General features: G+C 41.6%; 1 protein-coding gene across 2 annotated transcripts in view; it reads left to right on the forward strand.

Annotated features, from left to right (window-relative positions):
- Positions 1 to 23,031, forward strand: part of LOC143293668 (uncharacterized) — a 191,932-nt gene that overhangs the window by 152,139 nt on the left and 16,762 nt on the right. The window contains exon 3 of one of the 2 annotated variants that reach the window (XM_076604803.1): positions 7,769 to 8,621. The exons of the other annotated variant lie outside the window; for it this stretch is intronic. Coding sequence (XP_076460918.1) covers positions 8,518 to 8,621 — 104 coding nt within the window. The 5' untranslated portion in view covers positions 7,769 to 8,517. The remainder of the gene's footprint in view (positions 1 to 7,768; positions 8,622 to 23,031) is intronic. 2 annotated transcript variants of the gene reach the window in all.

A 23,031-nucleotide genomic window follows, 5' to 3' on the forward strand; every position in this document is an offset into this window, starting at 1 on the left:
GATATATAAAATAAGCTTGGAAAAAAAAAAACTAATAACACACACACACACACACACACACTCACACTCACACACACACACACGCACACACAAACGCTTGCGAGCGCGATTGAACCATGCATGTTGAGTTCCGAAGCAAGTAGACTAATCCCCACTGCTGCAACGCATCTGACGTCATTTGAGTGAATTTAACAGTGAAAGCAAACTTGACGTTTTCTTATTCTTGCGACAAATAGATGTGATTGTAGTGGACGAAATAACGCCGTTTAAATCATGTTCTTGTCTGTTTTATTATATTTCGTTCATTCTTTCATTCGGCGGTAAATGAGGCGTTGCCATGGCTTCAAGCACACCGCAACACATGGTAGAACTCCAGATCTGCACTGGCGAACCAGTCAAAACACACACACACACACACACACACACACACACCCGAACACGGGGTTAAAACACAGACTCACTTTGTTTTCACAAGTGAATCAAAAATTTATCATCATCATCATCTCTCCCTCTCTTTCTCTTTCTCCCTCCCTCTTTCCAAACTGTCTCTGTATCTATCCGTCGGTCTGCCTGTCTGTCTTGTCTGTCTGTCTGTCTCTCTCTTCTCTATCGCTCTCTGTATTCGTCCATCTATCTGTCTATATATTCATCCATCTGTTTAACTGTAGTCTCTCAGACACACACACACACACACACACACACAACCACCACTTTTAGTCTCCGTGTTTGACCAAAGTATATCCTAAAACACAAAGAACTCAAAACGCATATTAGCAAAAGGCAGAGAAACGACAACCGTGACGAGAGCGAAGAACAGAATGCTTTTGATAATGTTATTATCGATCCCTGTATATAAGCTCCGTGACAGTTGTTAACAATTCACGGACCCCATTGTTTGTCGAGGGAAATGAACGATTATGATTTCACATAACCACGTGCTTGACTATGGACAATTCTTTCCGTTTGACAAATATATATATATATATATATATATATATATATATATATATATATATGTGTGTGTGTGTGTGTGTGTGTGTGTGTGTGTGTGATGGAGTCTCCCGTCGGACAGACGGATGAGTAGGCAGGTAGGCTTATCTTATGGGAGAAGAGACCGATTCTGGATGCGCAGTACTTCCCACAGGTGTTGCGAGGGAAAACGTCTCCAGAAGTTGAGCCCTCCTTCCTTCGCTCACGCTTTTCCTTAATGGCCAGCGTTCTCTTGTTTTCAAACGTCTTTATGCCACTAGAGCACAGAATCCTCCAGCGAGAGCGGTCAAGGGCATCGAGTTTCCCAGGAAGCGATGTCTATGTCACAGGCTTTGAGGTTTGTCTTCAAGATATCCCTGAAGCGCTTGCAGGGTCTCCCAAGTTCGCGGTGGCCTTCCTTCAGCTGGCCATGCAAAAGCATCTTCGGGATCCTGCTGTCTGTCATGCGGACAACATGTTCTGTCCAGCGTAGCTGGCACTGGATCGGCAGGCTTTCGATGCTAGGCAGGCCGCTCCTCTCTAGGACCTGAAGGTTGGAGACCCTGTCTTACCAATTTATGCTGAGGATCTTTCGTAGGCATCTCTGGTGAAACTGGTCAAGTTGTTGAATGTGATGGCGATACGTCGTCTATGTTTCACAGCAGTACAACAAGGTGGTCAGCACAACAGCTCTGTAGGTTTTCATTTTGGTGTTGAGCCTGATGCCTTTGTTGTTCACAGCCTGTTGTTGAGTTTGCCAAAGGCGGAGCTGGCCTTGGCGATGCGTAGCGTCGCTTCTGCCCTGACCAGCACAGGTAACTTCTTTTAGTGAAAAGTTGTGCAGTCCCTTCCCCACTCTCTCGCCTACCGACGCTCACAGTCCCACAGCTGCAGATATTGCCACGTGAAGGACGGCCTCGGCAGGTGCAGGTTTTTTTCTGCGGAGTTCCGTCTCCTAGGAGGATTTCCAGCCAAGGATAGGAGCTCCCCCCCTGCCCTTTGGTCATCCTCTTCCGCCTTCACAGTCATTGGGAAAGGTTTCCTCCTCCGCCTGATCCGTCGTTGGGAGACTTCACAAAATAATTGAAAGAAAGGTGTTTGATCTTCCGCCAAATGTATCAACTCTGGTGAAAAACACATACAAATACTTTTCTCTTCTCTCCCCCCCCCCCCCCCCCCCACCCCCACCGCAATTTTTAAAAAGTATACGGAGGAATAGTTTTGGTGTCATTGAAGAATATCATGTTTTGGGGCTTTCAAATTTTCTTCTCATCCCACCCTGCATTCATTTGCCTCAAACATATCTCAGCCCCCCCCCCCCCCCCCCCCCCCCCCCCCCCCCCGGCCTTCTCTCCCCCCACCTCACTTCCTACTTCTCCCGTCTCCTCCTAGTTTCCCATCTCTCCTTCACCCCGCTCCATACTTCGTCCCCGTCCTTCATTGTTATAGTTGCTACATCATTATCTTGATGAGCACAGAACTGGTCTCCTCTTCTTGCTGTTGCTATACCACTAACACTGTCTTAAAGACCGCCGGATTTTGTCACATTCTCTTTCATACATCATGTCCTTAGCTGAAGAGAGAGACAGACAGACAGAGGGACAGAGGGACACAGAGAGACAGGGACATGGATAAAGACAGAGAGACAGACAGATGGACAGACAGACAGAGGGAGAGAGGCAGAGGGAGAGAGAAAGAGAGGGAGAGACAGAGAGAGAGAGAGAGAAAGAGTATGTGTGTTGTTAATCAAGGCGTTTTTTCTTCTTTCTTACTTCTTTTTTTTTCGGGTTTTTTTTATCTTGTCCAACGCATCTCATAATAAGGTGACGTGAGCAAACTGATCAATGCTGACCCGACGAACATTTAATTAAACCAATATCCATTCCTTAGTGTGTAGGAGGCAGCCCGTGACCGTAGACTAACTGTCCGCATTCTTGCCTAGCTGTCGCTGTTGCTTTGACGAGCACCAGGTTCAAAAACAGAGGCGCTTCAGAAGGGTGGGAAGAGATGCCTGCCGGTGCCGTCAGTGAGGTATGCTTTGGTTGTCTTCTCTGTCTCTCCCTCGGTAGGCCTCATGCTAAGCGTTCTTATTAGATATGCAGTCGGACACTGTTCGTTTTGTTAACTGGTATGACTGGCAGACAATCACCGAGTAAGTTATCGATTGAGTTCTTTGATATTTTCCCCCCTCTTGCGCATATACGTGTAACTACATAACAGAGATTGACTGTGTTAACATTGAAAAAGCCTCAGCGCTTTACTGTAGATCACAGGCACGTGCGAGTATTTAATTACATCTACACCTATAATCGCACACTTACGCCTGGTACACCTGGTAAGGTCATGATCAAGACTGGTGAGGACTGGTACCAGAGACACGTCGTGGAGGCGATCTCTGCGCCATGGGGGGGAGTTCATTCTGTCTAGCTTCCTTCGCCACGAAGCGATCATTGTCGTCAGAAAGCGGTGTGGGTCCAGGGGATGATCAGGACTGAAGTGATGTTAATTCTTATAGAAATGTAGGGTCTCCTCTATTGCATGGCCTTATGGTGATCTTATATTGATAGATCGCCATAGACTGCTGGCGTCGAAGAAGAAGCATGGGTATGGCGGGGGGAGAGGGGAGGGGGGTGGCGGGGGGCGGGGGGGGGGGGGGGGTCGGGAGAGTGGGGGGCGGGGCGGGGGATGTGGGGGGGTTGGGACGAGCAGCATGGAAATCATGCTTCTGAGACAACGTAGAAGATGAGAAAAGAAAGAAGGAAGGAAAGAAAGAAATAAAGAAAGAAGAAAGAAAGAAAGAAAAACCTCATCAATGTTCGTTATTTAAACAAAAACAACGATACAGCTCAATCACGACAATAATAATGCCACCGTAACCTCTGGCAGGTTTTAAAGCGTATCATCCCGGTATCAACCTCAGCTGTTTATTTCATTTTATTTTATTCTATTTTGTTTTACTTTAACCGTCCTTCATCAATCATCTGCATGGAGGATTGCATTGTGTCGCGAACTTCATCAATCAGGGCGTTGGGATAAGGACTCATCGATCACGGCAGGGCGATGAATTACACAGACATCCACAGTTCTTATCTCCCTCCAGAAAGGGATGGAATTAGGGCAAGGGGAACTATACCCCGGGGCAAGCAACATTAGGTGTGTGTGTGTGCGCGCGTGTGTGTGTATGTGTTCTTTATATTTCTTCTTTTGTTGTTGTTTTTCCCCCGAAGATGAGTTCTTTCTATTTGTCTGTTTGGTTCCCTTGGTTCGGTTGTTAATTCATACTTTTTTTTTTTTTTCTTTTTCTTCTTTTCCTTTTTTTTTTTTTTTTTGGTCTTTCTTTCTACTTCCTATCTATCTTCTTCTTTGTTTGTTTGTTTGTTGCTTTTTCCTTTGTGTCTTTCCCTCCCTTTCCACCCTTCTTTCTTCCTTGCTAGATCTGGATCTGTGTGGGTTGTTGGCGCCAGGTCTGTGACAGAACCAGCGTAGGTGTGTATGAACAAAAAAACAATATCAAAATACAATTAAGGCGATGCAGGAAATTCAGACCTCGTGGAAAATAAGGAACGAATGAAAGAAACAACAAGAACAATGATGATGATAATAATGGTGATTATACTACTACTACTACTAACAATAAGAAGAAGAAGAAGAAGAAGAATGATACCACTACTGTTGCTTCTACAACTACTACCACTACCACTACGTACCAATACTAATGCTGATATTAACAGTAATCATCATAATCATCATGATAGTCATAATAGTAATAATAATAATAATAATAATAAAAGACTGGAAGAAAGGGGAAAAAAAGCCAATGAAATACTGGCAATAAAAAAAAGAAAAGGATAATAATTTATAGCTCTTTTCTGACAATGATCTTGCAATGTAACCCTTGTCAAAATATACGTGTCGAAATATTGGTGATTAAAAAAATAAAAAAAGAAAATATAATTCTGATTGAGCTCTCTTCTGACAGCGATCGTTCATTATAATCTTTATCAAGATAAACGTAACTGATCAAGTAGCACCAGTCTTTTATTCTCTCTTCGCATTGCCAACGTTGTTTCTTTTCTTTTTTTTCTTCCTTTTTTCCGTTTTCACTGTTTTGTTTTTTGTGTGTGTAAAGACAGAGGGGCAGACAGGTAATGAAGGGGTTGATTGTAAGGAAACGTTTTTGTAAATGTTTGATTTTGATGTTGTTTGGTTGGCTTTTTTGGGGCGTACGCCGATGAAATTGAAGCATCATGAAAATGGGAATTCTAACCCAGCCAAATTAAACATTGCGTGTTATTTTTTGACGGCGACAGAAGACTTCTACAATTGGTATTCTAAAGTTTATAAAGGGGTGGTGTGGACAGCCTAAAGGGGAGCAAAATGAAAAAACAACCAACAACAACAACTAATGAATAAACAAATTTAACAAAGTATATACTTGAATGCGAACAAAAATGTTGTTTGTTGTCAACGAGCAAAAGACTAGCATTTGCAACTAAGCGTACAAACTCAGCTGTGTTCATGCGTTCAGTAATCTCTCTCCTCTCTCGCACACACACACACACACACACGCACACGCACGCACGCACACACACACACACACAATGCACACACACACACATAGCATACACTCACACGCAAGAACACGCCACAAATCACACCCCTCTCTCACACACACACCCACACATGCGACCATGATTTTTTTTTTTTTTTTTTTTTTTAAGCAGATGCTGCTGAGTAATGTATAAGGGGATTAGACAGCGCTTTTTGACATCTTGAAACCGGAACGGAAACTGATACTTGCAAAGGAAGACAGAAAATCGCTGGCACCTCCTATGTATTCCTTATCATGGAGAAAGTTGGTAGTGTAGTGAACTATCTGATGAATGTTGCAATTTTGTGTGCTCTCGGAAATGATATATTTCTGGTCATGGGGTTTCATCTGCGGATAGTTTGTTGTTGTTTTCTTCTCTTTTTTTTTGGGGGGGGGGGGGGGGGATAGGGGGGGGGAGTGGGGGGGCCGAGGGGGCGGGGGCGAGGGAGGAAATGGATGGGTGTTGAGGGGTGGAGGTTGTCAAATACAGTCTTTCACGAGCTTTCAGTCGTGCTTTTCACTCGCCAGCTGTATGTAGGAAGACGAGACATGGCGAAAAACCAGCAATGCTTCAGACAGTTTGAATCTTCACACACTGTCACGGACGTAAAACCAGCGGTGACGACCAACATCCGTTTACGAACGTCAGCCGTGGATCACGCAGGTTAAATATGTGACGACAACTCTGCCGAAATTTCATATCACATCAAAGTTTGTCATTTCCGTTTGAGTGTTTGTGACCCTCTACGCCTCTGTGTGTATGTGAGAGTGTGTGGGGGGAGGGGGGGAGGAGGAGGAGGGATGAGGGGGGTATTCCATGATGATCTTTTTTTTTTCTTTTTTTTCCGGGTAGGGGGTGCTTGACACTTCTTCACAAGGATGCTTTATATCCAGAAAACCAGTCCCGAGAGAGACACTTACGTGCTGTGTCGCTGAGGACATTTGAGCAAGACGCGTTCGTTTTCAGTTGACAGCCGGAAGCTGGTACCAAAGTCTGATAAATAATCATGTTCATGGAGCGACACAACTCTTTTTTTTTCTTTTTTTTTCAGGTGTCGTTATCAAATTCTCGTGACCCATTCTCTGTCTTGCAAGACTGTCGTTTTAGGTATCAAATTTGAATAAAGACATATTTGTGACTTTTTTTTCTTTTTCTTTTTTTTTTTTCATTTTTTTTTTTTCATGTCCTTTCATGACTGCTCGTGTAAGTCTTTGCGGCTCACAAGATTTCCCACACATACATGGGCAACAATGATACCTTCGGGTCTTGTCTGGTCCACTCTCGTGGAGATTACTCTTTTAGTCGCTTGGACTACATCAGTTTGAACCTTCAAACCAAGACCAATAAACAGATAAATAAACAAATAAATGAATAAATAAATAGATAAACAAGTAAGTACTAAGTAAATAAATAGATGAATAAATGAATGAATAGATAAACAAATGAAAGGTAAATATATAAATAAATATATTGATGAAAACTTATTATTCGTTCGAAATGAAGAAAAAAAAACTTAATATAAAGCTTATCTTCCACATAAATAAGTTGAGAACAAAAAGCAAGCAGATTCTTCAGCTGATTTTGTTTTTCTGTTTGTTTTGTTTTTCTTTTTTGTAATTTCTTTCTGTTTTCCTTGTTCTCTGCTCTTTTCTTGTCTTGTATGGAACTGTCTTGTCTGGTTCTGTTTTGTCTTGTCTTGTCCTCCTATCTTGCCTTGTCTGCTCTCGTTGGTCTTGTCTTGTCTCGTCTCACCTGTTTTTTTTTTTTTGTTGTTTTTTTTGTCTTGTCTTAACTCACTCAGTACGGCCAGTCCTCTCTTCTCCTCGACACAGACCCCTCGGATGTCCAGTGGGTGTCTCAATAACCCAACCTTTAGCTTCCGTCGTCAGAACTGTGGTATTCTTTGTCAACATTCACCTCTTCAGTATAAGAGCGTTCCGCTTGCAATATTTTGATGGTGGTAATTGGGGTGAAACGCTGTTAACGTCGTCTCTTTCGCCGTTCGTATGGAGAGAGTTAACATTGTCTGCTCTTTTCTTACCTTGTATGGAACTGTCTTGTCTGGTTCTGGGTTATCTTGTATTCTCCTGTCTTGCCTTGTCTGCTCTCGTTGATACCCTCTTGTCTTGTTTTGCCTCGTCTAACCTGGTTTGGTTTTGTCTTGTCTTGTCTTGTCTTAACATACCTTTTTGGTGTATTGTCTTCAGATCAGCCAGTGACAAGAGAGAAGACAAAGGACAAGGAGTCAGGAGGAGAACGGTGCCAACGGTGGGAAGCGTCCTTCAGGTGCCTGTGGTGGTTTTGTTGTTGTTGTTGTTGTTGTTGTTATTTTTAACAGCCCAGAATGAGTGACAAAATGTATGACGGTCCTCTTGAACACTGCCGATTTCACTCACATAGGCTGGTCGAAATATACTGGGTCCACTGACAGTGGGTTGTTGTTTAGGAATCTACGATTTCAGCCCAAGAGTTTTGGGGGGTTATTTTATTTTATTTTTTTTTTTCTTCTTGCAACAGGGTTCGACACGAGTACTCGTTGGCAAATGAGTGTGCTGAACCGATTTGGAAGAACTGAGTAAAGGTGCAACAGTTTGGCTTGTGAATTATTATTATTATTATTATTGTTCTTATCATTATTATCATCTTCATCATTATTATCATCGTTACTGTTAGAGTACTTCCCATCTTGAACAAGGGTCACTGCAGTGTGACGTGAACGTTGTGATCACACGAACCATTAGCCTCGTCAAACATTTCGCAGAAGGTTTCGCTTTTTTTCTTTTCCCCTTTTTTTTTTTTTATTAACCGTAAAACATGAAGCAAACATTCCCACATACAGCTTCTCCTTTAAAAGCGCTTTGTTGTCGAAGAAAAAACTGTAACCACTTTGGATCAGACACTGCGATCAGACATTTTTTCGCTTGCCACGTGATGTGACGTCATCGGCCCTGACGTCATGATGAAGAACGTCACGGACGACGTCAGAGCGGCGGGCTTGCTGGGGGACGGCGTCGGCAACACTACGTCGTCATGGCTACCCGCAGAGAACCTTGCTGGCCTGTAAGTGAGCAAGTAAAATGGGTGGCGTTTTCATCCCAGTGTTTGTTTTGCTTGATTGTTTGTATCGTCTCTTCCCTCTATTTTGATTTTTTTTTTTTACTCACTTGTGTATACAAAGTGAGTCTATGTTTTAACCCGGTGATCGGTTGTGTGTGTGTGTGTGTGTGTGTGTGTGTGTGTGTGTGTGTCCATGGTAAACTTTAACTTTGTCATTTTTTCTGGAAATACTTCGTATACCAATACCTAATCTGGCTTAAACATAGTATGAAGAAAAATCTTCACAGTCATACCAATGACAGGTAGTAAGTCTCCCGAAGTAAGCCGTATTTCCGAATCAGTTTATTTTGTTGAGATTCATTCCGAAATCCGAAAATTCTATAAAATAAAATAAATAAATAGATAAAATAAATAATAATAATAATAATAATAATAATAATAATAATAATAAAATCGCTTCCCACTGAGTTAGGCCAACTAGAAGGTAGGTTGTGTTCGAAGACGACATGACCTCGTTTTTCTTGTTCACAATTAAAAGGAAAGAAATACAAATTCTGGACAGAACACATACGGTGATACTAACTACACCATCGACGTGTTTACTCATATAAATATTCTAAAGTGGACACTAAATTAACTGGAATGAGCATAAAGAAAAATTGAATTGATCGTTTCTTTCAGTGGGTTGCAGTGTACACTGGTTCGTGTAGATCTAGAGATCTACCATGTGTTGCGGCGTGCTTGAAGCAATGGCAACGTCTCCTTTACCGCCGAAATTAAAGAATAATCGAGATATTATAAAAAAAACGCACACAAAACATGATTTGAACGGCGTTATTACGTCCGCTACAATCACATCTATTTATCACAGGAAGAAGAAAACGTCATTTAGTCAAATGACGTCAGATTCGCTGCAGCAGTAGGGATTAGTCTGCTTGCTTCAGAACTGAACATGCATGGTTCGATCCCGCTCATATGCCTTTTCTTTTCTTTTCTTTTTTCCTTTTTCTTTCTTCCAAGCTTATTCATTATATCATATTTAATACAGAGCACTTTTCAACGATTTTTTAGAATCTCTTTTTTGTTGTTGTTGTTCTTGTCTTTATGTTTACTGGATAAAGCACGAAGCACAAGTGAGTCTAGAAGGCTTGGCCTTTTTATATAGCAGTGTTTGCTGTTTGTGCGTTTAAGCGTCGGGTGTACGTATTGCAGTGCATGTTTGTTTTGTTCATGGACACACACAGACGCATAAGCAGGCACAGACACAGACACACACAGACACACACACACACACACACACACACACACACACACACAGAGAAATCTTTATTTCTTTAACACTGGAGATCCCAGGCTAAAGCCTCATCTTCCAACCATCCTTGCTGTCCTAAATGTATGTATAAACATATATCTACTTCTGAACTACGAAAAGAAAAAGATTTCATGAGAACAGACAGATAGGACAAATGCACAGGAACTTTAAAACTGAGAGCAAGAAGAAGAAAACAAGAGCATTTGAAACAGATGACCCCCGAAAGCGGAGTATGGCTGCCTACATGGCGGGGTAAAAACGGTCATACACGTGAAAGCCCACTCGCGTACATACGAGTGAACGTGGGAGTTGCAGCCCACGGACGCAGAAGAAGATTGATTGAATTTTGATTGAATCTTTAATGGGTAAAGAATTAGGCACAGTAAAGGCCTTTTTACAATTCTGCCCATTTAACGACATAAAAAATAAAGAACGAACGACACAAAACATAAAAATAAAGAAATAAACTGAAATAAAATAAAATAATAAGAACGACGAATAAGAATAGGAACTTGAATAGTCTATTAAAGGTAACAAAGCGATGAAAAACTGGAACAATTGGTACATTACATGTACATAGGTACTTACACACACACACACACACACACACACACACACACACACACACACACACACACACGCGCGCGCGCGCGCGCGCGCGCGCACACACACACACACACACACACACACACACACACACACACACACACACACAAAATTATAAAACAAGCAACAAAGACATACGTACACATTCACGCCCACACACTCAAACACACACACGCACTTACTGTTCACACATACACATACATTCAATTTTTCATTCATCATGGCATGGCAGCTAGTGGACTGAGTACAAGCAAGCATTTGCAAAAGACCGCGAGTAGGTTAATCAAATGTATCGAATAGAAATATTCTTATCTTAGTTTTAAAGAGAGATATGGCTGGAATTTGACGACATGTCTTTGGAAGCATGTTCCATTCGATGCTTCCATTAAATGAGAGACTCATCTTAAATAAATCAATTTTAGGCTTTGGGACAATAGCTCTATCTGAATTACGTTGGAACTGGAAACAAAATAACGATTTTAAATATTGTGGGCATGCGTTATGAACAATTTTATGCATAAGAATCAATGTGTTATATCTAATAAGTAGATGAACAGGTAATATTTGAAGTTCTTTGTACATATTGTGCACAGATCCACCTGTGGTATTTACATGGTTAATCATCTTAATGGCACGTTTTTGTAAAGAGCAAAGTGGCTTTAATGTAGAAGGAGGACATTTACCCCAAATAATCGAGCAATAGCTGAGGCGAGACTGGATATAGGCAAAGTAAAACACACGTCTAGAATGATTATCAAGAAAGTGTTTGATCTGTGATAATTGGAATACACTAGATGATACTTGTTTTATGAGGCAATGAATATGTTCCTGCCACGAAAGATTTTGATCAATAGTAATGCCTAATAGCATATGCTTAGTAACTTGTTTGATAGTATTATCTTTATATTTTATATTAAGTTGTGCTTCTTTTATGTTCTGTCTTTTCTGACGAGGACAAATTAACATGCATTCTGTCTTTTCAGGGTGTACGACCATATCATTAGCATCACACCAGTTTTCGACAGATTTCATGTTGGCATTCAGGTGATAACTAATTTCGTCAACATTGTGACTAGCATATTGTATTGATGTATCATCAGCAAATAAATCACAGATTGCATGTTGAATTGATAAAGGTAGATCGTTGATATACAAGGAAAATAAGAGAGGGCCTAGAATTGACCCCTGCGGTACTCCTCTTGGAACATGCCTTTTGGAAGAAATAAAGCCACGTGAATAGACAGCCTGAATACGGTTTTCTAGGTAAGATCTGAGAAACAATAAGCAGTTATCGTCAATACCATAACATTTCAATTTTTGAAGCAATATTTCGTGATTGATTAAGTCAAACGCTTTTGTAAAATCAAGGAGTATCACTCCAACCACCTTGCTTTTATTAATATCACGCAGCCATGCATCAGTTATTCTACATAAAGCGGTTTCACAAGAATGGTGCTGTCTAAATCCTGATTGATTGGTATAGAGAAGCTGATATTTTTCAATAAAGAATGTAAGACAAAGGTGTACATGACGTTCTAGAACTTTTGAGACAGAAGACAACAGTGAGACTGGTCTGTAATTATTGACATCATTAGCATCACCTTTTTTATGCAGGGGAATAACCTTTGCATATTTAAACTCTTTTGGAAAATGATTTTTGGATAGACAAAGATTGAAGAGATAAGTAAGAGAATCGGCAATATAAGGTGCAGATAGTTTTAATATTTTTGGACTAATGCCATCGAAGCCACACGAGTTTTTATTTTTTAGCGATACTAAATAAGATAAGACTTCATGAATAGACATTAATGGAACAGAAAACTTTGTTTTTATATCTTTATTATGACAGAAGTTTTCTAAAATGCTGAAATCAAAAGAAGTGTGTGCACTGTCATTTGCGATTAATTTGTTTCCAATGTCAGCAAAGTGATTGTTCAGTGTATCAACAGGAATGAGACATTCCGCATTTGAATTGTTTGGTTTGGTGAGTTGGTGTATAGCCTTCCATATGGAGGCTGTGTTGCTTTTGTCTTCGATTAGCTTACGAAAGAAAAACCGTTTAGACTTTCTGATCATGTATTTGACAATATTACGTTTCTTCTGGTATTCTTCGAATGGACCGATTATCTTTTGATGGTCTCTGTCATCCATTGCTTGAAAGATATCTTGCGTAAGCCAACTCGGAAGAATTTCCGACTTGACTCGTCTCTGAATTAAAGGGATATGTTTATCAACAACATGCAGTAACGTTGCAGTCCAAAAGGAAAGGGCTTCTTCTGGATTAGTAAAGCTATAAATGTTAGTGAAAGGTGCAGAAATGAGGTCTGATTGAAAGGCGTCCAGATTAAAATGTTTAAATGACCGAAATGTGACAACAGTATGACCTGTTTTGGGCATTTTGAAACCCTTTTTCCCCCATGTAATGCAGACAGCATTGTGGTCACTTACGCCAACATTCGGCACACAAATTTCTCGAACTGATGTTAGATTGGATGTATAAATATGATCTAAGAGCGTTCTAGTTTTTTGTGTAACTCTGGTGGGGGAATCAATACACTGATGGAGATTGTAAGACGTATAGATGTTGTTCCATCGGCTATGACGCTGAAAAAGATCTAAATAAGACGTATAGATGTTGTTCCATCGGCTATGACGCTGAAAAAGATCTAAAAAGAAGAAGAAGAAACAGATGACCCATGAAACAGAAACGAACGAAATACCAAGAACTATTTTATGCTTTGTAATGTAAGAACTTATGTAATGAACGCCAAAAGAGAATTGTGAATTGTGTGGAAGAGTGAATACAGGCGAGTGTGTGGCTGAGTGGATAGGGCGTTAACAGAGATTAGACACACAGAGAGATACAGACAGACTGAGATACAGAGAGGCACTCACACACACAGAGAAGAGCACAGACAATGACATAAACAGATGGGGGGTGGGGGGGGAGATAGTCAGAGATATGGAGACATGGAGAGAGAGGGGTGGGGAGGGAGAAACAGGAGGGAGAAAGAGAAAGAAAGACAAACAGATGGGGAGACACAGAGAGATACAGAGAGAGACAGAGAGACAGACAGACACAGACCGACAGAGCGAAAAGTGGACTTGATGGTGCAGAATACAACATGACACACAGACACATACATCACTGTCCGTGGCGATAAATATTGGATGGTGAGTCACACAATTCCAATCAAAACACAATCGCCAAGGACCCAACATGGACGTTCCATCTCAATTTACATCCTTCTCTCTCTCTCTCTCTCTCTCTCTCTCTCTCTCTCTCTCTCTCTCTCTCTCTCTCTCTCTCTCTTTTCACGGTGTTTCCAGATTCTCAATTGTCAAAAGTCCAACACGAACGTTCCATCTCAATTTGCGTTCGATCTCTCTCCTACTCCTTTACCCACGCTCCCACCCAACTCTCCCTCTCCCTCCCTCTCTCTCTCTCTCTCTCTCTCTCTCTCTCTCTCTCTCAAGTCCAGTCTCACATATTCTGGTAGTTTGCTTTGAAAAACGCTTTCAACCTCTGTCAGTATAATTCACCGCACTGAATAATTCCAATGAGATCAATTGTCAGCACATTCAAATGATTCTGTTCGGAGTGTCTCTTCCTCTACCTCTGCTTTTGTGTGTCTGTATCTTTCTCTGTGTTTTTTTTTTACCTTTCTACCTCTGTCTCTCGGTCTCGCTGTCTCTGACTCCGCCCCCCATCCCCCATTCTCTCTACCACTACTACTATGACTACGACGATGACTACTGTTACTGCCACTAACACACACACACACACACACACACACACACACACACACACACACACACAAGCACACACGCATATACTCAGTCACTCTTACAAGCATGCACGAAAACACATACCCATGCCCTAGCGGACGCACACACACACACAAACACACACACACACACACACACACACACACACACACACACACAACACACACACACACACACACACACACACACACACACACACACACACACACACGCACTCACGCACACGCACACACACACACACACACACACACACACACACAGTGCGAGAGAGAACTCAGAACTCAGATGATTTAATGCACTTGGCCATATGCCCATATCATAATGTGCAGCAAAAACAAAAACTAAAGTAAACAACACATTGAATACATATCAGTACACATACAAATGATAGTACAGACATACACATACATAACAGTGCAAATGATAATTGTTCGGTTAAGGAGGTATTTAAGTTTAAGTTCGTTTTAATTTGTCATAATTTGTTACGTTATCTGTTATACACTTTCTCTAAATCCAAAATGCCACCTTTTTAAAGCCTAAAAATGTACCATGCAACCACTTTTCAGTGTTTGTCACTGATCATCAAAAGTCTCATATAAAACGCTGATGGTCGGGAGAAAAATGTGCAGGATAAATACTTTTTTTCCCTGATGTCGCGATAGTTTGAACAGAAAAGTAAAAAGTGAATTTCAGATTCAGGAGCATTTATAGAAAATGGACAAAACATACTCTCAGGTGATTGGGCAATGAAGCGATATCTATGAGTTTTTTAAGGGAGAAACACCAAACCTGGAGCGTATTAACTCACTCAGTACGGCCAGTCCTCTCTTCTCCTCTACACAGACCCCTCGGATGTCCAGTGGGTGTCTCAATGACCCAACCTTTAGCTTCCGTCGTCAGAATTGTGGTATTCTTTGTCAACATTCACTTCTTCAGTATAAGAGCCTTCCACTTGCAATATTTTGATGGTGGTAATTGGGATGAAACGCTGTTAACGTCGTCTCTTTCGCCGTTCGTATGGAAAGAGTTAATGCTTTTCTAGCAGCATGGTTACTTATTTTAAATACAGTTTGAATGAAGTACAAAAAGAAAATCGTTCTCCTGAAACATCACTATTCCAATCCTGAAGGAAAAAATCATTTAATCTATGTTTGATTAGAGACAAAAATCCCTTACTAAAAGCCCACCCCTTGATTTTCCCAAACATGTCCAAATCTATAACGGTATCATGTTACAGTGAAAGTTTTAAAGCATTTTGTATGTTTTGAATGGTAGACGGTGTGAAGGCATAGTCACTAACTTAAGCCAACATTTTATACATTTAGTGTGTGTTGTTATACAGAGTGGATACCTCTAAAGCTCTAATGCTTACATTTAGTAACCACTTTCAAGAAAATAAATGGACTTTTTCAATACTACTTTGATCAGCCATCAGGCCCCAGGCCTCAGAAGCATATGTAAGCATAGGCTGTATTTGGCTATCAAATAACTTGAAGAATACTGGTGGAGATTGGTCACCAATTGTCCACAGCAATTTTAAAATGGAAAGAACCCCCCACCTCCACACCCCCCACCCCCCCGCCCCCCCTTTTAACTCTAACAGCCATGTCTTCCTCTTGCATATGAGAAAGTGAGACCTGTTGAAAATATACCAAGATATTTATAGCAGTTAACAATCTCAAGCTTCTGGCTATCATAAAACCATTTCTCTTTTGATGAAACATAACCGCCATTTCTGAATATAACTATCTTAGATTTGTCAAAATTTACATAGAGACCAAGGTTTTTAGCAGAGTATTCAGTTGTTGCTGAAGGCCAGTTACGGTAGGATAAGAGGATAACATTATCTGCAAATAATAATGTAAGGTGCGAAAGAAAGAGAGAGAGAGAGCACTGTCAGTCTTCCTTCTGCCCTCAAAGTTCATCACCTCCCATCTCCCACCTTTTCCCGTCCCCACCCCTATCCACCTCCATAATTCGTTCGTTCATCTTCTCTCTCTCTCTCTCTCTCTCTCTCTCTCATTCTCTTAACGCAAATTAGAGATGTGTTCAGACAAGTATTTTTTTGCTCTTTCTCGCCCCCTTGTCTGGAGAGCATTGTAACGCTGAATAGACAATAAAATCTTTGTCATTGCTGTTGCCATTGCCATTGCCATTGTGGCTGTCTGTCTCTGTCTCTGTGTCTCTCTCTCCCTCTCTCTCTTTTAAGCCTGTCTATCCATCTGCACCAGACCTGACAGCCATGGATGAAATACAACAACCACTCTGAAGTTCTCTACCCATCCAGTCACACAGAGTACTACGAGCAATGTTCGTTGATCGGCTGTCATTTTCCTCTGTGGGAAAAAAAACCCTGGGGGGGTCATCAAAGAGAGGGTGGATAGAGATAGTTTATCCATCTATATCAGGCTTGATCTCTCTCTCCTGTCGTGGTGTGGTGTGGTGTGGTACATTGCATTGCATCGTATTCAGTTCAATTCAGTTCAAAATGCTTTGTTGTCTGCTTCAACCAAAACAGAAAATGTTCTTTCGGTTCACTCAAAATGCCCGTCAGCAAATATCAAAGAGAAAAAAATGAGTAAATAATCCATCCTTCCCTGATCACCACGCACACATCAGTTATCATGCATTGTATCGTATCGTATCGTGTCGTGTCGCAGCAGCAGCAGTTGTAGTAGTAACAGTAGTAGGAGTAGTAGTTGTAGTATGTAATCACCCTGAATCGTGCCCGTACAGTCTCACTACGAATGACAATTTTGAAAATTTTCCTGATGGGCTATTTCTGATATGAAAACTGCGGGGCGGCGTGGAGTGAGTGGGGGAGGGGGTGAGGGGGAGTGGTAGGCGGAGGGGTGGAGGTGGGAGTCAACACAAGGTTGTTTGATATAATTGTTGTGCTTTTTTTTTCTTTCTTTTTTTTTTTTTTTTTTTTGTCCCTTCCGTTTGTGTGGTTCATTGTTCTGGGATCTAAAGAGGAGCAAGCTGAAATGTGTTTTAAGTGGAACAGAAATGGCGATGGTTGAATGCTGGTAATGACGGTAGTTTCTATGGACGGAATCCGAGCGTGCTTTGTCTCCCTTTCCTTTCTCGGACTGTCTGTCTTCCTGCCCCCCCCCCCCCCTCCCCTCTTTCTGCCTCTCTTTCTCACTCTCTCACACCGTCTCTCTCTCTCTCTCTCTGTCTGTCCTTCTGCCTCTGTATGTCTGTTTCTGTTTCTGTCTCTGTCTGTCCGTTTGTCTCTTTGTCTCTGTCTTTGTATGTATGTAGGTATGTATGTATGTATGTATCATGTACCTCTCTCTCGCTCTATATCTGTCTCTGTCTCTCTCTCTGTCTCTCTGTCTCTGTCTGTCTGTCTGTCTGTCTCTCTCTCTCTCTCTCTCTCTCTCTCTCTCTCTCTGGTGGTGATCATTCTTCGTTGTAGTAGCAGTGGATGTAGCAATGTTAACCTTTTTTTTTTCTTTTTTTTCCCCCGTTATCGTTAATGTTGTTATTGTTATTGTTGTCACAAGGACAGATTGGAAGACTGGGCGATGCCTAAAATCTTTATCCTTGAGTAATAAAGTTTTTGAATCTTGAATCTTGAATCTTGAATCTCTCTGTCATTACAAGTCGAGTCTAACATATGTATGAAAATGGCAAAAAGTGAAAAGGTTGAATTGGAATATGAAAGTGATAATATATATATATATATATATATATATATATATATATATATATATATATATATATATATATATATCAGCTTGATTTATAACACAGTAAGAGATATTATTACATTATTTTAAAGAAAAAAAGAAGCGCTATTTCCGAATAAGAGACACTGCGGTCATAATATCATTTTGTTATCATTATTTTTCAATGTGTAATAATAAAAAAAAAATCACATTATTGGATGCCATAAATTAGATATGATTTGATTTTTATCACATACGTTAATTAAGAAACATTGATTTCAGAATAAGAAACCCTATTCCAAGTTATAAGTCCACCCAATCCTGTCGACGTCACAAGTTCCCTATCCTTGATGACGTCAATCTCCTGTTCTTGTTTACCTTATCAAACTGTAATGTTTATCGAAGTCGTCAGTACTCTTTTTTTTCTTTCTTTTTTTCTTTCTTCTTCTTTCTTTCTTTCTTTTAGGGTTTTCTTCTTCTTCTTCTTCTTCTTCTCACACATTGGCATGTTTGCCGCTTATCGCCAGCACTACCGATCGTCCATGCTTCCTAACAGCGGAAGCTTTCCGTTCTTGTAGACGTTGGGAATTGCCCGTTCTTGTTGACATGGGCAGTCGCCTGCTCTTGTTGATATTGGCGGTCACTCATCCCCGATAGCCATTACCAGTTCCCCCCCGTTCTTTCTGACGTTGCTGTTTATCCACTTGTGACGAATCAGTCACACATCCTAAGTGACCTCACCAATCAAGCACTTTGACAGTCCCAGTTCGTCCAACCCTTCCCTTCCCTCCCCCCCCCCCCCCCCCTCCCCCTTCCTTCTCACACGCCCGACAACTGATATTGCGTATCACCACGATGTTGACACCAAACACTTCTGTGTTTCAACGTGGGTAAGATGAAACAGACAGAGCCGAGGCTCTAGACCTTTCAACTGGCCTGTGAATGGGACAGGCAGAGCTGTGAGCTTCCATCCAGACCTTTCAATTTAGTCTGCGAACACTTTCATTCTGCTATGCACGAGCTTACGGCGTGGCACCTGAAAGAGGGTTTCAGCCTGCTTGATAGAGAATCGAATCCCACTCTTTCCGCTGTCTTCGGAGTCTGCAAACACTAAGGGCCAGACTACACTGGTCGATACAGGGAGAGATTGAATCTCACGGCTGGACTCGGTCGTTCCTCTTCTTTCCCTTACCACCACCACGCACACCTCAAGGGAGAGGGAGGATTGACAGAGATAATGGAGAAGGCTAGACTGGTGGTTTCCACTGTGGTGCTGGTGGGTGGGTGGGTTCGTTCTTTCTTTCATTCTTTGTTTCTTCCTTAGAACTTGTTCTGTGGTGCGTGCGTGTCGTGTCTTCGTTTTTGGACCGAAGAACAACGAAACGCAGATTATTGTCACTGACACAAACTGTCAGGTGGATGCATGTATTGTACAGAGACTCCTTCAACGTGTGATTGACTACCTGTCAGTGAACTGGTTATTGTCACACACACACACACACACACACACACACACACACACAGAACTTCAACGTACACCTCCAATTGCACCACTCCATTCCATCACCCTCTCTTATCTAACCTTCCTGTTTCACCGTCTCCTCTCTGCACCGTCTACCCCTCACCTCTCTCTGAAAACAACACACACGAAACTCATAACCTATCACGTTGTGCATGTGAGCTAATACTCCTTGGCTTTCGCTTTCCCATTGCTTCTCCACAACATGAAAGGTCGCTTGTTGCATAAAACATTTTTCTCTTTCTTCAGATTACGACACTATTGTAGACGACTCTCAGATCAGCGAAGGTTGATTCTTTTTCTGATTTCTTTTTTTTTTTCACCAATGGAAGATCAATTCTCCATTGTTATCAATGCTCAGAAAGTAACAACAATGCATAAAGGCCAAAGATCGAAAAGAGTGATGCAACTCTCTTGTGTTGTCAGCGGTATGACGTAATGTGCGGTTGAAGAAAACAGGTGGATCGATGGGTTAGTATGTATTTAATGTCCTCGGTATTGAATGTAGGTGGGGTGCGGAGGGAGGGGGGGAGGCGGGGGCGGGGGGTGCCTTTGTTTGGGTTTTTTGTTGTTGTTGCTGTTGTTGTTGTTGTTGTTGATCTTTAATTTTTGTCTTTTCTTGGAGTATTTTTTCCCATGTGTGATTCAAATAACCATCCAGAAATCTTAGAATAAATGAAAAGGAGGTGGGGTTAATAACTGCTTTAACCTTACTCAGTCTTTCTGTCTGTTTGTCTGCCTGTCTCTGTCTCTCTGTCTCTCGCTCTCTCTCTCTGTGTCTCTCTCAATCTCTCTTTCTCTTTCACTCCTCCGCACACAACGTTAATAGAGAGAAAGAAAAAAAGAGTATTATGAAACTTTTAGTCTATTTTCAGAGACTCAGCTTTTCTGTAGTCATAGTTTGACTCAGGAAAGAGCAACACACACACACACACACACACACACACACACACACACATCTGCACGCACGCACGCACACACACACACACACACACACACACACACACGTGCACACACACACACACACACACACACACACACACACACACACGTTCAAGGCGAACACACAAAACCGTACAGAGGATGGCATACAAACAGTAAAAAAAATAGGGTCACATGCTTGGAGGGCAAAAACAATGCGTTTTCTGTGCTGGTACAGAATACTGGAGAAAGACAAAGTGAATTCAAACTCATCTTGATTGCTAAAATGCTGCCTGTTGTTTTCCTGTGGCTTGAAGAACCTTGTCAAATCATCGTTTAAAAACCAAAAAGGGGAGGGGGGAAGACATATGAAAACAGCAACAACAAAAACAGCTACTGTGGTAAGCAGAAACTAAATGCATGTTCAGTCAGTAATGCCATCAAAGGTGCATGGAAACTCCATTCCGTTCCCAGAACAATAAGTGAAAGATCACTGAAATTTCTTCCCAACCCCCTTCATCCTCCTTCTGCCTCCATCCTCATACCCTGTCCCCACCCCCCTCTCCCCACCACCACCACCACCACCACCACCCATCCCTTTCCCTCTGCCTTTCACAACCCTCTCTGGACAGGAGCCATGGCCCGTGACGGACATGGCACGTGATTGCACGTGGAACTTTCTCTGCCAAGCCTTGTCCTTGGGAATGAATGAATGAGTAATGCTGGTAGATGGCTTGGCGTGGAGCGAGCTCACAAAGCGTGCAAATTGGGAAATCATCGCTGCTCATCTCTACTTGCAGGCTGACATTTGGGGTAACTCCTTTCATATCAGCGGTACCCCCCCCCCCCCCAACCTCCCCCACTTTGCGCACGTTTCATGATGCGAGCGAAGCTTTTCCAGCCTGTAGCCATGAAAAACTGAGTCTGACAGATGGAAGGATACAGATAGTTCAAAATAAAGGATGGTTGCTTCAGGAGCAAAAGTATGCAGGTTACAATTGTGGACATAAACAAAATTAGCACAGACTTGCTTCGGATAACAGGAAATACAGCATAATATTTGCTGGACGTGTTGTTTTTGTTTGTTTTGTTTGTTGTTTTTTTTGTTTTTTTTTTGTTTTTTTGTTTGTTTTTTGTTTTGTTTTTTTCAGAAGCAGTGCACAATAATGTTCCATCTGGAAGGCCATTTAAAGTACAAGCTCAGACACACACGCACACATGCACACACACACACACACACACACACACACACACACACACACACACACACACATACAAACACACACAAACACACACACACTGTGAAGACAATGACAGAAACACAGAGGGAGACAGAATTTCAGAAAAATAGTGTCACATGCTTGGAAGGCAAAAACAATGCATTTTCTGTGTTGGTATAGAATACCGGATAGAGACAAAGTGAATTAAACTCATCTTCATTGCTAAAACGCTGCCTGTTGTTTTCATGTAGCTTGAAGAACACTGTCAAATTATTGTTTAAAAAAGAAGAGGGGAAAAGACAGAAGATAAAAACAATATGCTAGCCAGAAGCTAAAAGCATGTTCGATCAGTAATGCCATCGAAGGAGCATGGAAACTCCATTCCGTTCCAATAACAATAGGCGAGAGATCACTGAAATTCCTTCCCAACCCCCTTCTACCCCCCAAATCCTATCCTTATCCCCAGCACCCCTCCCTCTCACACCCCTACCCTCTTCCCCCCCTGCCTTTCACAACCCTCTCTGGACATGAACTGAAGCCTATGACGGACATGACACGTGATTGCACATGTAGCGTTCTCTGCCAGGCCTTGTCCTTGAGAATGAATGAATAATGCTGGTACAATAGCGTGGCGTGCTGCGTGCTCACAAAGCGTGCAAACTGTGAAATAATCACCCCTATTTCTAGCAGACTGACATTAATTTTGGGGTAACTTCTTTCATATCAGCGATAAAAAAAAAAAAAAAAAAAAAAAAAATCTACATTGCGCGCGTTCAGTGTTGTGAGCACAGCTTTTTCCAGCCTGTAGCCATGAAAAATTGAAGGGGCTAGCGTGGCATTTGTGAAAGTACGCTGTACATGTTTTATCCCCACAGAGAGCCAGACAGATGCAGGGACACAGAGAGAGTTCAGAAAGAAGGATGGTTGCTGCAGGAGCGAAACTGTGCACACACATACATACATACGTATACACAGAACAGTCATCACAAGAGACACAGACAGACAGAAGGAGATAGTAAAACAAACAGAGACTTTGGATCCTGTAGTTTAAAAAAATAATGCACTTTTGTTTTTGGTTTGATTTCTTTTATTTTAATTTCCTGTGTAGGTGATAAGGTAATGAATGGTGATGAAGTGAGCACAGATTCTTTCTGATCACATACATTGCTCTACATTCTTCCAATGGTCAAAAGACCGCAGATTACCTATGACAGAAAAAGAAAACTCAGAACAGATAAAAAGAAGAAAAAAAGCATCACAGTAAGCTTCATACAGCTTCCATTAATTAACAGTGCCAATCTAAGTTGCATGCAGTTTCCATTTCAGTCAAGTTTTATAATTAGAACACACACACACACACACACACACA

This window comes from Babylonia areolata, chromosome 19, assembly GCF_041734735.1.
Source record: "Babylonia areolata isolate BAREFJ2019XMU chromosome 19, ASM4173473v1, whole genome shotgun sequence".
Taxonomy (NCBI): domain Eukaryota; kingdom Metazoa; phylum Mollusca; class Gastropoda; order Neogastropoda; family Buccinidae; genus Babylonia; species Babylonia areolata.